Genomic DNA, 13353 nt, shown 5'->3' with positions numbered 1-13353 from the left:
CACGGTCGGTCTCTCTCTCTCACACGGTCGGTCTCTCTCTCTCTCACGGTCGGTCTCTCTCTCTCTCACACGGTCGGTCTCTCTCTCTCTCTCACACGGTCGGTCTCTCTCTCTCTCTCTCACACGGTCGGTCTCTCTCTCTCTCACACGGTCGGTCTCTCTCTCTCTCACACGGTCGGTCTCTCTCTCTCACACACGGTCTCTCTCTCTCTCTCTCTCTCTCTCTCTCTCTCACACACACGGTCGGTCTCTCTCTCTCTCTCTCTCACACACGGTCGGTCAATCTCTCTCTCTCTCTCTCACACGGTCGGTCTCTCTCTCTCTCTCTCTCTCTCTCACACACGGTCGGTCTCTCTCTCTCTCTCACTCACACGGTCGGTCTCTCTCTCTCTCTCACACGGTCGGTCTCTCTCTCTCTCTCACACACGGTCGGTCTCTCTCTCTCTCACACACGGTCGGTCAATCTCTCTCTCTCTCACACACGGTCGGTCAATCTCTCTCTCTCTCTCTCTCACACGGTCGGTCTCTCTCTCTCTCTCTCTCACACACGGTCGGTCTCTCTCTCTCTCTCTCACGGTCGGTCTCTCTCTCTCTCTCTCACACGGTCGGTCTCTCTCTCTCTCTCTCTCTCTCTCTCTCACACACGGTCGGTCTCTCTCTCTCTCTCTCACATGGTCGGTCTCTCTCTCTCTCTCTCACACGGTCGGTCTCTCTCTCTCTCTCTCTCTCTCTCTCTCTCACACACGGTCGGTCAATCTCTCTCTCTCACACACGGTCGGTCAATCTCTCTCTCTCTCACACGGTCGGTCTCTCTCTCTCTCTCTCTCTCTCTCTCACACACGGTCGGTCGGTCTCTCTCTCTCTCTCTCTCTCACACACGGTCGGTCTCTCTCTCTCTCTCTCTCTCTCACACACGGTCGGTCAATCTCTCTCTCTCTCTCTCCCACACGGTCGGTCTCTCTCTCTCTCTCTCTCTCACACGGTCGGTCTCTCTCTCTCTCTCTCTCTCTCTCTCTCTCTCTCTCTCTCTCACGGTCGGTCTCTCTCTCTCTCTCACGGTCGGTCTCTCTCTCTCTCACACGGTCGGTCGGTCTCTCTCTCTCTCTCTCTCACACGGTCGGTCTCTCTCTCTCTCTCACACGGTCGGTCTCTCTCTCTCTCTCTCTCACACACACACGGTCAATCTCTCTCTCTCTCTCTCGGTCTCTCTCTCTCTCTCTCACACGGTCGGTCGGTCTCTCTCTCTCTCTCTCTCTCCACGGTCGGTCTCTCTCTCTCTCTCTCTCTCACGGTCGGTCTCTCTCTCTCTCAATCTCTCTCTCTCACACACGGTCGGTCTCTCTCTCTCTCACACGGTCGGTCTCTCTCTCTCTCTCTCACGGTCGGTCTCTCTCTCTCTCTCTCTCTCACACGGTCGGTCTCTCTCTCTCTCTCTCTCTCGGTCGGTCTCTCTCTCTCTCTCTCTCTCTCACGGTCGGTCTCTCTCTCTCTCTCTCTCACACGGTCGGTCTCTCTCTCTCTCACACGGTCGGTCTCTCTCTCTCTCTCACACGGTCGGTCTCTCTCTCTCTCTCTCACACGGTCGGTCTCTCTCTCTCTCTCTCTCACACGGTCGGTCTCTCTCTCTCTCTCACACGGTCTCTCTCTCTCTCTCTCTCTCACACACGTCGGTCAATCTCTCTCTCTCTCTCACACGGTCGGTCTCTCTCTCTCTCTCTCTCACACGGTCGGTCTCTCTCTCTCTCTCTCTCTCACACGGTCGGTCTCTCTCTCTCTCTCTCACACGGTCGGTCTCTCTCTCTCACACGGTCGGTCTCTCTCTCTCTCACACGGTCGGTCTCTCTCTCTCTCTCACACACGGTCGGTCAATCTCTCTCTCTCTCTCTCTCTCTCTCTCTCACACGGTCGGTCTCTCTCTCTCTCTCTCACACGGTCGGTCTCTCTCTCTCACACACGGTCGGTCTCTCTCTCTCTCTCACACGGTCGGTCTCTCTCTCTCTCTCTCTCACACGGTCGGTCTCTCTCTCTCTCTCTCACACGGTCGGTCTCTCTCTCTCTCTCTCTCACGGTCGGTCTCTCTCTCTCTCTCACACGGTCTCTCTCTCTCTCACACGGTCGGTCTCTCTCTCTCTCTCTCTCTCACACACGGTCGGTCAATCTCTCTCTCTCTCTCTCACGGTCGGTCAATCTCTCTCTCTCTCTCTCTCACACGGTCGGTCTCTCTCTCTCTCTCACACGGTCGGTCTCTCTCTCTCTCTCTCACACGGTCTCTCTCTCTCTCTCTCTCTCTCACACGGTCGGTCTCTCTCTCTCTCTCTCTCTCACACGGTCGGTCTCTCTCTCTCTCTCTCTCACGGTCGGTCTCTCTCTCTCACACGGTCGGTCTCTCTCTCTCTCACACACGGTCGGTCGGTCTCTCTCTCTCTCACACGGTCGGTCTCTCTCTCTCTCTCTCTCACGGTCGGTCTCTCTCTCTCTCTCTCACACGGTCGGTCTCTCTCTCTCTCTCTCACACGGTCGGTCTCTCTCTCTCTCTCACACGGTCGGTCTCTCTCTCTCTCTCTCACACGGTCGGTCTCTCTCTCTCACGGTCGGTCTCTCTCTCTCTCACACGGTCGGTCGGTCTCTCTCTCTCTCACACGGTCGGTCTCTCTCTCTCTCACTCGGTCGGTCGGTCTCTCTCTCTCTCTCACACGGTCGGTCTCTCTCTCTCTCTCTCACACGGTCGGTCTCTCTCTCTCACACGGTCGGTCTCTCTCTCTCTCTCGGTCTCTCTCTCTCTCTCACACGGTCGGTCTCTCTCTCTCTCTCTCACACGGTCGGTCTCTCTCTCTCTCTCTCACACGGTCGGTCTCTCTCTCTCTCTCTCTCACACGGTCGGTCTCTCTCTCTCTCTCTCACACGGTCGGTCTCTCTCTCTCTCTCTCACACGGTCGGTCTCTCTCTCTCTCTCTCACACACGGTCGGTCAATCTCTCTCTCTCTCTCTCTCTCACACACGGTCGGTCAATCTCTCTCTCTCTCTCTCTCACACGGTCGGTCAATCTCTCTCTCTCTCTCTCTCACACACGGTCGGTCAATCTCTCTCTCTCTCACACACGGTCGGTCAATCTCTCTCTCTCTCACACGGTCGGTCTCGGCTCTCTCTCTCTCTCACACGGTCGGTCTCTCTCTCTCTCTCACACGGTCGGTCTCTCTCTCTCTCTCTCACACGGTCGGTCTCTCTCTCTCTCACACGGTCGGTCTCTCTCTCTCTCACGGTCGGTCGGTCTCTCTCTCTCTCACACGGTCGGTCAATCTCTCTCTCTCACACGGTCGGTCTCTCTCTCTCTCTCTCTCTCACACGGTCGGTCGGTCTCTCTCTCTCTCACGGTCGGTCTCTCTCTCTCTCACACGGTCGGTCGGTCTCTCTCTCTCTCACACGGTCGGTCTCTCTCTCTCTCTCTCACGGTCGGTCTCTCTCTCTCTCTCACACGGTCGGTCTCTCTCTCTCTCACACGGTCGGTCTCTCTCTCTCTCTCACGGTCGGTCTCTCTCTCTCTCTCACACGGTCGGTCTCTCTCTCTCTCTCACACGGTCGGTCTCTCTCTCTCTCTCACACGGTCGGTCTCTCTCTCTCTCTCACGGTCGGTCTCTCTCTCTCTCACACGGTCGGTCTCTCTCTCTCTCTCACGGTCGGTCTCTCTCTCTCTCACACGGTCGGTCGGTCTCTCTCTCTCTCACACGGTCGGTCGGTCTCTCTCTCTCTCACACGGTCGGTCTCTCTCTCTCTCTCACGGTCGGTCTCTCTCTCTCTCACACGGTCGGTCTCTCTCTCTCTCACACGGTCGGTCGGTCTCTCTCTCTCTCTCACACGGTCGGTCTCTCTCTCTCTCTCACACGGTCGGTCTCTCTCTCTCTCTCTCACACGGTCGGTCTCTCTCTCTCTCTCTCACACGGTCGGTCTCTCTCTCTCTCTCTCACACGGTCGGTCTCTCTCTCTCTCTCTCACACGGTCGGTCTCTCTCTCTCTCTCTCACACGGTCGGTCTCTCTCTCTCTCTCTCACACGGTCGGTCTCTCTCTCTCTCTCTCTCTCTCTCTCACACGGTCGGTCAATCTCTCTCTCTCTCACACGGTCGGTCTCTCTCACACGGTCGGTCGGTCTCTCTCTCTCTCTCTCTCACACGGTCGGTCTCTCTCTCTCTCTCACACGGTCGGTCTCTCTCTCTCTCTCACACGGTCGGTCTCTCTCTCTCTCTCACGGTCGGTCTCTCTCTCTCTCACACGGTCGGTCGGTCTCTCTCTCTCTCACACGGTCGGTCAATCTCTCTCTCTCTCTCACACGGTCGGTCTCTCTCTCTCTCTCTCTCTCACACGGTCGGTCTCTCTCTCTCTCTCTCTCTCTCTCTCTCTCTCACGGTCTCTCTCTCTCTCTCACGGTCGGTCTCTCTCTCTCTCACACGGTCGGTCGGTCTCTCTCTCTCTCACACGGTCGGTCTCTCTCTCTCTCACACGGTCAGTCTCTCTCTCTCTCTCACACGGTCGGTCTCTCTCTCTCTCACACGGTCGGTCTCTCTCTCTCTCTCACACGGTCGGTCTCTCTCTCTCTCTCTCTCTCTCACACGGTCGGTCTCTCTCTCTCTCTCTCTCTCTCACACACGGTCGGTCTCTCTCTCTCTCTCACACACGGTCGGTCTCTCTCTCTCTCTCTCTCACGGTCGGTCTCTCTCTCTCTCACACGGTCGGTCTCTCTCTCTCTCACACGGTCGGTCTCTCTCTCTCTCACACGGTCGGTCTCTCTCTCTCTCTCACACGGTCGGTCTCTCTCTCTCTCTCTCTCTCTCACACACGGTCTCTCTCTCTCTCTCTCACACACGGTCGGTCTCTCTCTCTCTCTCACACACGGTCGGTCTCTCTCTCTCTCTCACACGGTCGGTCTCTCTCTCTCTCTCTCTCTCTCACACGGTCGGTCTCTCTCTCTCTCTCTCTCTCTCACACGGTCGGTCTCTCTCTCTCTCTCACACGGTCTCTCTCTCTCTCTCTCTCACACGGTCGGTCTCTCTCTCTCTCACACGGTCGGTCTCTCTCTCTCTCACACGGTCGGTCTCTCTCTCTCTCTCGGTCTCTCTCTCTCTCTCACACGGTCGGTCTCTCTCTCTCTCTCTCTCTCACACACGGTCGGTCTCTCTCTCTCTCTCTCACACACGGTCGGTCTCTCTCTCTCTCTCACACACGGTCGGTCTCTCTCTCTCTCTCTCACGGTCGGTCTCTCTCTCTCTCACACGGTCGGTCTCTCTCTCTCTCTCTCACACGGTCGGTCTCTCTCTCTCTCACACGGTCGGTCTCTCTCTCTCTCTCACGGTCGGTCTCTCTCTCTCTCTCCACACGGTCGGTCTCTCTCTCTCTCTCTCTCTCTCACACACGGTCTCTCTCTCTCTCTCTCTCTCACACGGTCGGTCTCTCTCTCTCTCTCACACGGTCGGTCTCTCTCTCTCTCTCTCACACGGTCGGTCTCTCTCTCTCTCTCACACGGTCGGTCTCTCTCTCTCTCACACGGTCGGTCTCTCTCTCTCTCACACGGTCGGTCGGTCTCTCTCTCTCTCACACGGTCGGTCTCTCTCTCTCTCTCACACGGTCGGTCTCTCTCTCTCTCTCTCACGGTCGGTCTCTCTCTCTCTCTCACACGGTCGGTCTCTCTCTCTCTCTCTCACACGGTCGGTCTCTCTCTCTCTCTCTCTCTCTCTCACACGGTCGGTCTCTCTCACACGGTCGGTCTCTCTCACTCGGTCTCTCTCACACGGTCGGTCTCTCTCTCTCTCTCTCTCACGGTCGGTCTCTCTCTCTCTCTCACGGTCGGTCTCTCTCTCTCTCACACGGTCGGTCGGTCTCTCTCTCTCTCACACGGTCGGTCAATCTCTCTCTCTCTCTCTCTCACGGTCGGTCTCTCTCTCTCTCTCTCTCACACGGTCGGTCGGTCTCTCTCTCTCTCTCTCTCTCTCACACGGTCGGTCTCTCTCTCTCTCTCACGGTCGGTCTCTCTCTCTCTCTCACACGGTCGGTCGGTCTCTCTCTCTCTCTCACACGGTCGGTCGGTCTCTCTCTCTCTCACACGGTCGGTCTCTCTCTCTCTCACACGGTCGGTCTCTCTCTCTCTCTCACACGGTCGGTCTCTCTCTCTCTCACACGGTCGGTCTCTCTCTCTCTCTCACACGGTCGGTCTCTCTCTCTCTCTCACACGGTCGGTCTCTCTCTCTCTCTCACACGGTCGGTCTCTCTCTCTCTCTCTCACGGTCGGTCTCTCTCTCTCTCTCTCTCTCTCACACGGTCGGTCTCTCTCTCTCACACGGTCGGTCTCTCTCTCTCTCTCACACGGTCGGTCTCTCTCTCTCTCTCTCACACGGTCGGTCTCTCTCTCTCTCACACGGTCGGTCTCTCTCTCTCTCTCACACGGTCGGTCTCTCTCTCTCTCTCACACGGTCGGTCTCTCTCTCTCTCTCTCTCACGGTCGGTCTCTCTCGCTCTCTCTCTCTCTCACACGGTCGGTCTCTCTCTCTCTCACACGGTCGGTCTCTCTCTCTCTCTCTCTCACGGTCGGTCTCTCTCTCTCTCTCTCTCTCACACGGTCGGTCTCTCTCTCTCTCTCATGGTCGGTTTCTCTCTCACACGGTCGGTCTCTCTCTCTCACACGGTCGGTCTCTCTCTCTCACACGGTCGGTCTCTCTCACGGTCGGTCTCGCTCTTGCTCTCTCTCACACACGGTCGGTCTCGCTCTCTCGCTCTCTCTCACACGGTCGGTCTCTCTCTCTCACACGGTCGGTCTCTCTCTCTCACACGGTCGGTCTCTCTCTCTCACACGGTCGGTCTCTCTCTCTCTCTCACGGTCGGTCTCTCTCTCACGCGGTCGGTCTCGCTCTCGCTCTCTCTCACACACGGTCGGTCTCGCTCTTTCTCTTTCTCTCACACACGGTCGGTCTCGGTCTCTCTCACACGGTCGGTCTCTCTCGGTCTCTCACACGGTCGGTCTCTCTCTCACACGGTCGGTCTCTCTCTCACACGGTTGGTCTCTCTCTCACACGGTTGGTCTCTCTCTCACACGGTCGGTCTCTCGCTCACACGGTCGGTCTCTCGCTCACACGGTCGGTCTCTCGCTCACACGGTCGGTCTCTCGCTCACACGGTCGGTCTCTCGCTCACACGGTCGGTCTCTCGCTCACACGGTCGGTCTCTCGCTCACACGGTCGGTCTCTCTCTCTCGCTCACACGGTCGGTCTCTCTCTCACACGGTCGGTCTCTCGCTCACACGGTCGGTCTCTCGCTCACACGGTCGGTCTCTCGCTCACACGGTCGGTCTCTCGCTCACACGGTCGGTCTCTCGCTCACACGGTCGGTCTCTCTCTCTCTCAATTCAATTCAATTTGCTTTATTGGCATGGCGTAACAATACACATATTGCCAAAGCTTACTTTGCCAATATTTTTTTACAATATGAAAATAATAAGAATAAACATTGTCAACGGGACAACAGTAACAACACTTCTCAATGGCAAGGCTGTGCTCACTGAGCCTGTAATTTGTCAAGGTTTTTCTAAGGTTGTGATCAGTAACCATGGTCAAATAGTTAGCCATAGTGTACTGTCGATTTAGGGCCAGATAGCACTGCATTTTGCTTTGTGCTTGTGCTTGTGTTTCCCAATAAGCAATGTAGTTTTGTTTTGACTGTGTTGTAATTTGGTTTATTCTGATTGATTGGATGTTCTGGTCCTGATGCTTCAGTGTGTTAGTAGAACAGGTTTGTGAACTCAGCCCCAGGACCAGCTAGATGAGGGGACTCTTTTCTTTGCTCAGCTCTTGGCATTGCAGGGCTTGGTAATGATTAATGATATGAGAGGATGTCACTGTATTTTAGATGTTTCCAAAAGTTATTTTCTCTTTTTTGAGTTTTTATTATTAGTGGATATTGGCCTAATTCTGCCCTGCATGCATTGTTTGTAGTTTTCCTCTGGGCATGTAGGAGAATCTTACAGAACTCTGCATGCAGGGTTTCAATGGGATGTTTGTCCCATTTGACGAAATCTTGTTTTGCAAGTGGACACCACACCTCGCTGCCATAAAGTGCAATTGGTTCAATGACACATTCAATTAGTTTTAGCCAAATTTTAATAGATATTTAAATTTAAATGTGTTTTATAATGGTGTAGAATGCTCTGCATGCTTTCTCTCTCAGTACATTCACTGCCTCATTAAGGTGTCCAGTTGAGCTTATTTTTAAACCTAAGTAATTGTAGTGTGGGCAGTACTCTATATATTTTGTACCAATTGAGAACTTTGGTCGAATTCCCTGAGATCTGGATCTTCTCTGGTAAATCATTGTTTTGGTATTTTTGGGGTTTACTGCCAGGGCCCAGGTCTGGCAGTACTGCTCTAGCAGATCCAGGCTCTGCTGTAGGCCATGTGCTGTGGGTGACAGCAGGCATAGGTCATCTGCGAAGAGTAGGCATTTAACTTCTGAATTATGGAGACTAACACCAGGGGCTGAGGATTTTTCTAGAATATTGACCAATTCGTTGATGTAAATATTGAAGAGTGCAGGGCTCAGATTGCAACCCTGGTGAAGGCCCCGCCCCTGGTTAAAGAATTCTGTTCTTTTCATGCCCATTTTAATGCTGCACGTATTACCAGTATACATTGATTTAAATATGTCATATGTTTTACCCCCTACACCACTTTCAATAACTTTGTAGAGCAGTCCTGTATGCCAAATAGAATCAAATGCTTTTTGTAAGTCGATAAAGCAAGTGTATGTTTTAGTATTTCGGTGGAGATGTTTATCTATCAGGGTGTGTAAGGTGTAAATATGATCAGTTGTGCAATGTTTTGGTATAAATCCAATTTGGATTTTACTCAAGACATTGTGCCTTTATTGAGGAAGTTTAGAACTCTAACAGAAAAAATCCCCCAGAGGCAAAGATTTTTTGTCCCAGGTAGTTGCACCATTGGGTATGTTCAACCATGGTATTTCCTCATTTGAAGGAGTGTCTGATCCTCTGATTCCTGGCCTTTTTCTGGAAAATCACATTTTTTGAAAGTTGATATCGATTGCCCAGTTGATGCTGTATTCCCAAAAAAATGTTAAGTTGTTCCTGTAGACCTTTCTCTATTGATGACAGTAGGACAAGGTCATCTGCCTAGAGCTGGAATCTGACTTCCTCATCTGTCTATCTCTCTGTATCTGTCTGTCTCTCTCTGTATCTGTCTGTCTCTAACCTCCAAGCTGACAACCATTCATCTACACTGTCTTTAGTGTAGTCAGCAATAACAGCCAGAGTGTATAGTCACGTCAGTGTGTGTGTGTGCCTTTGTGTTCATGTTATTGAAGGTGGACTGCCTCACATGAAATTCCAAATGCCATTGTTGCAACACGTTTCCCATGTTCTCTTCACCTCCTTTCATCGTTCCCTCTTTTCCTGTGGTTTAGTTGAGAGGAGGAGGAGGTTCAACATCAACGACCGCATTAAAGAGCTGGGCGGCATGATCCCCAAAACCAACGACCTGTAAGTCACCTCACTTCACCGTCTTAATATTTGTTGTTCTATGTCTGAGACATGTAGACTTTTTGTATATGTTTTAGCAGAAGATGTATTCTTATGTGTCCTGCTTCTTGTTTGGCCAACTGAACTATACTCATGAGAAATGTGATCCTTCTAACTGTATGAGCAGAAGACATTGAAAAGACATATTTTTGGTTGCGAAGACATTGAAAAGACGTATTTTCAACATCTAGTGCTCACTGGGAAAGGTGTTCTTCTGTAATGTTCTATAGGGACGTGCGCTGGAATAAGGGCACTATTCTGAGGGCATCCGTAGAGTACATCAAGCGTATGCAGAAGGACATGCAGAGGACCAGAGAGGTAGAGAACAACTTCAAGAGGATGGAGATGGCCAACAAACAGCTGTGGCTGCGCATCGAGGTAACACACACACATTCATTCATGCAACACACTCGGTCACACGCATACAACCATTGAGGTAAAGAGCATGTACAGTATGAGCTCTAGAATGCTGTGCCATGCAGTCATCTGTATTTAATCATCTCTCCCTCTCTTTACCCTCTCTTCTTCCTCCTCTCTGTGTTTGTAGGAGTTGGAGATGCAGGCTCGTCTGCACGGCCTCCCCAGCTCCTCTCCCTCTGGGATGGGTTCTGGGGACCTGATGGGTTCCTACATTAAACAGGAGACCAGCCCTGAGGAGAAGCTCCAGCAGCAGCAGGCCCAGCACCAAGCTCTTTCCCAGGGCCAACAACACCTCCACCACCCCCAGTCCCACCACATTCAGCCCCAGCAGGGCCAGCCCAGACAGCTGCCTCCTCTCCCCCCTCACCTCCAGCCCCAACTTCCCCTCCAGTCCCAACTTCCCCTCCAGTACCCAGCGGTGGGCAGCTCTCAGCCCTTTGACTTTGCCCAGTCGCTGGACTTGTGTGACGGGGTTCCTGGCTACCCGGAGGGCTTGTCAGGGCTAGGGGAGCTTGGCCTCCTGGGTACCCAGGGAAGGAGAGGCGACCTGGGCTTCCTGATGATGGACGAGCCCCTGTCTCCTCTGGGTGGAGACCCTCTGCTCTCTGCCATGTCCCCTGAGGCCTCGGTCGACTCCAGCCGCAGATCCAGCTTCAGCATAGAGGACACAGATATACTGTAGAGGGAGTGTACACACACACACAGACACAGGCACATATGGTACGTACAGAACACCCAATGGACATACACCCCGAGAGCACTGATATACTGTGATATATGCTTTTGCTCTGTTCCTCAACCCTGCTACATATGCACTCCAGACGCCCTCACATACACTGTAAGCACTCGCGTAGACACTGTACACACACTGAGACTTACTTAAACACACACACTCAAAATTCTCATGGATGCACACCCTTAACACTCACATTCAACAGCAATATGAGAAACCAAACCCATGTTTCGGTTTGCAATAGTTGTTTCTTACCACTGTAAATATCAGAGCACCTCTAAATGATACACAATCTAGTACACACACAAATACACAACGAGCACAGACAGCTTCTTGTTCACTCTAACACAGAAGGGCCCCTGTTATTTGAAGGGAAATATGTGAGGGACTGCCAATGGTTTAACACACACACACACACACACCCTTCTGTAAAACACACTGCCATGACCTCTATGGTACTGCCATCTCCTGTGTGATCTATGACCTTTAGCCTTTAGGGTACTGCCAAGTCTACTCCATGACCTCTGACCCCTGTGTGAATGTTGAGGAGAGATGGATTGGCCCTGCATTGTGAGATAGTGTAGCGATTGAAGAGGTTATGTCGCTCCACAGTGTAAGTAATTCCACGTAGCGATCTTCTGTAGCCCAGTCCTTAACCTGCCAACGTGCCTTGTGTTAGCCACCTGAAGCCCCACTCTATCTGGGTGGAGAGTGAAGGAGTGGGTTGTGTTTTAGTATATTGTAGTGCAGGGTTCCCCAACTGGCGGCCTGCGCTACAAATTTTGCCCACTGGTGATTTATTTGGCCCCGCAAGTTTTCCCGAGACGACACTTTTTTAACAAAATGATTGTTTACATAAAAGACTGTTAAATGCCAGAAAATCAGCTCCAAGTGATTTTAGGGGTAGTAAAATAAATGTATTCCCACGCATAAAAGTATTCCCAAGCGTAATAGATGTGATCGTATACAAATGTAAGAAAGGTTTGAAATGATGTTTTGATATCTGTTTGGGCTTCTTGCAGTCTACAAATTCTTTGTAATTATGTTCTGGCCCCCTGACCATCCGCTCAAGAAAAAATTGGCCCGCAGCTGAATCTAGTTGATGATCCCTGTTGTAGTTTGTAGTTAGGAGATAGAGGAGCAGTCAAATGGATTGGTCTGTAGTGTCGTATTCCGCACTATAAAAACACAGCACCAGCCCAACACACACACGCAGACAAAGCAGTGTGCCATTAGGTTGTGTTCAAATCAACACTTTGAGCGAGACTTCAGTACCTCACCCGGTTTGTGCTTGTAGAACTGCCAGCTTTGGGTCAGCCAGATAAAACTACACACACTCACCCAGGTACAAACCAAACCAACCCTGTAGAAACCAAACTACGGCCGTACAATACATGAATAAACTAACAGGTAACAAATGAGTTTGGATGAGGGACTAGGGGTAACACTTTGATTTGATATGGCTTTATGATCAGTAAAGAGAAAAAAGGAAGAAACATGATGATTTAAAAGGTATTTGTTTGTATTCTTGTTTATAGTTGGTTTTATTTTATCTCCCAAAGCACTGGAACCTATATTTTATTGACTTTGTACATGAAATAATTTATGAAATTAGTTTTTTTTTTCATATGTTTTATGCCACTAAGCCACTTAAATGTATTTGTCCTTTTTTATTTGATTTTATCCCAAAAGTACCTTTTTCCTCTAACAGCCATTTAAATATGAAAGTATTTAAGCCACTAGTGTGAAAGTGTACGACCAGTGGGGAGACATATTCTAGACTTTTCTTTGTGTGAAGAACTGTTCAAATTTCACCTGAGAACATGTACAATTATATTATGCCATTTTTATAATGATTGGGATTTGGTTACTCTTTTTTCACCTATAGAAATTGGAACCAGAGACTGTTGAGAGGTGATTTATTTGATTTTATTCTGTTTTAATTGTGCTTTTTTGTGAATGTGAAGATGGCCTGTAGTACTGGTCCCCAGCCAAACCCAAATACCACAAGAGAAGGGTATTTTCCTTCACGGTCTTTGATTTCCGTGGAGATAACTACCTTCTAATGGTACTCAGAAATACCATCGAGGAGAACCGTTGGCATAACCTTGAACAGACCCGACTTTCTCTCTCTCTCTGTCTGCCAGAGTTTGCCTTTATCCTAATCAATTGTTTTATTTTTGTTTTTATTGTCCAGCCGACACGCCAAAGAGCTTGTCTGCAGATAATGTGGCGCGTTGTCCTCTCTGACTGTCCCCCTCCCCCATGTCACTGTATGGGACTGAAACTGGCTGACTGGGCAGGGGAAACTGGCATTCTGGTTTTGCTTTGGATATAAAATGTTTTACCAAAATCTGAGTATTTTTTTGTGTTTGTGAGATGATTTTATTTTAGTTATTTAAATAGGGAAATCCCATTGACACCAAAAGCCTTATTTACAAGGGTTCCCTGCATGTACACAATTATCCGAATTCTCAATATTTGCAATTGCAAAGCAATACAAATATACAATATTTACAACCCAATTTTAGAAAACCAACTTATAAAACACTAACACATTCCTTAGTAAAAAGGTCATCAACCAGCTGTCTGAACTGTCCTAGATGCACAAAAACATCAAAGTAAGGTGCAA

The 13353-nt window shown here is 50.7% G+C and overlaps 1 protein-coding gene across 1 annotated transcript in view; it reads left to right on the top strand.

The window, feature by feature from the left end:
* Positions 1–13082, top strand: part of tfeb (transcription factor EB) — a 68854-nt gene extending 55772 nt beyond the window's left edge. Inside the window, 3 exon segments of the mRNA XM_042324415.1 lie at positions 9454–9529; positions 9799–9946; positions 10116–13082. Coding sequence (XP_042180349.1) covers positions 9454–9529; positions 9799–9946; positions 10116–10670 — 779 coding nt within the window. The 3' untranslated portion in view covers positions 10671–13082.
* Positions 13083–13353: the final 271 nt, after the last annotated feature.

This window comes from Oncorhynchus tshawytscha, linkage group LG07 (assembly GCF_018296145.1).
Source record: "Oncorhynchus tshawytscha isolate Ot180627B linkage group LG07, Otsh_v2.0, whole genome shotgun sequence".
In the NCBI taxonomy this organism is placed as follows: domain Eukaryota; kingdom Metazoa; phylum Chordata; class Actinopteri; order Salmoniformes; family Salmonidae; genus Oncorhynchus; species Oncorhynchus tshawytscha.
Note: the sequence above shows the minus strand (reverse complement) of the source record. Positions and strands in the feature narration are given on the sequence as shown.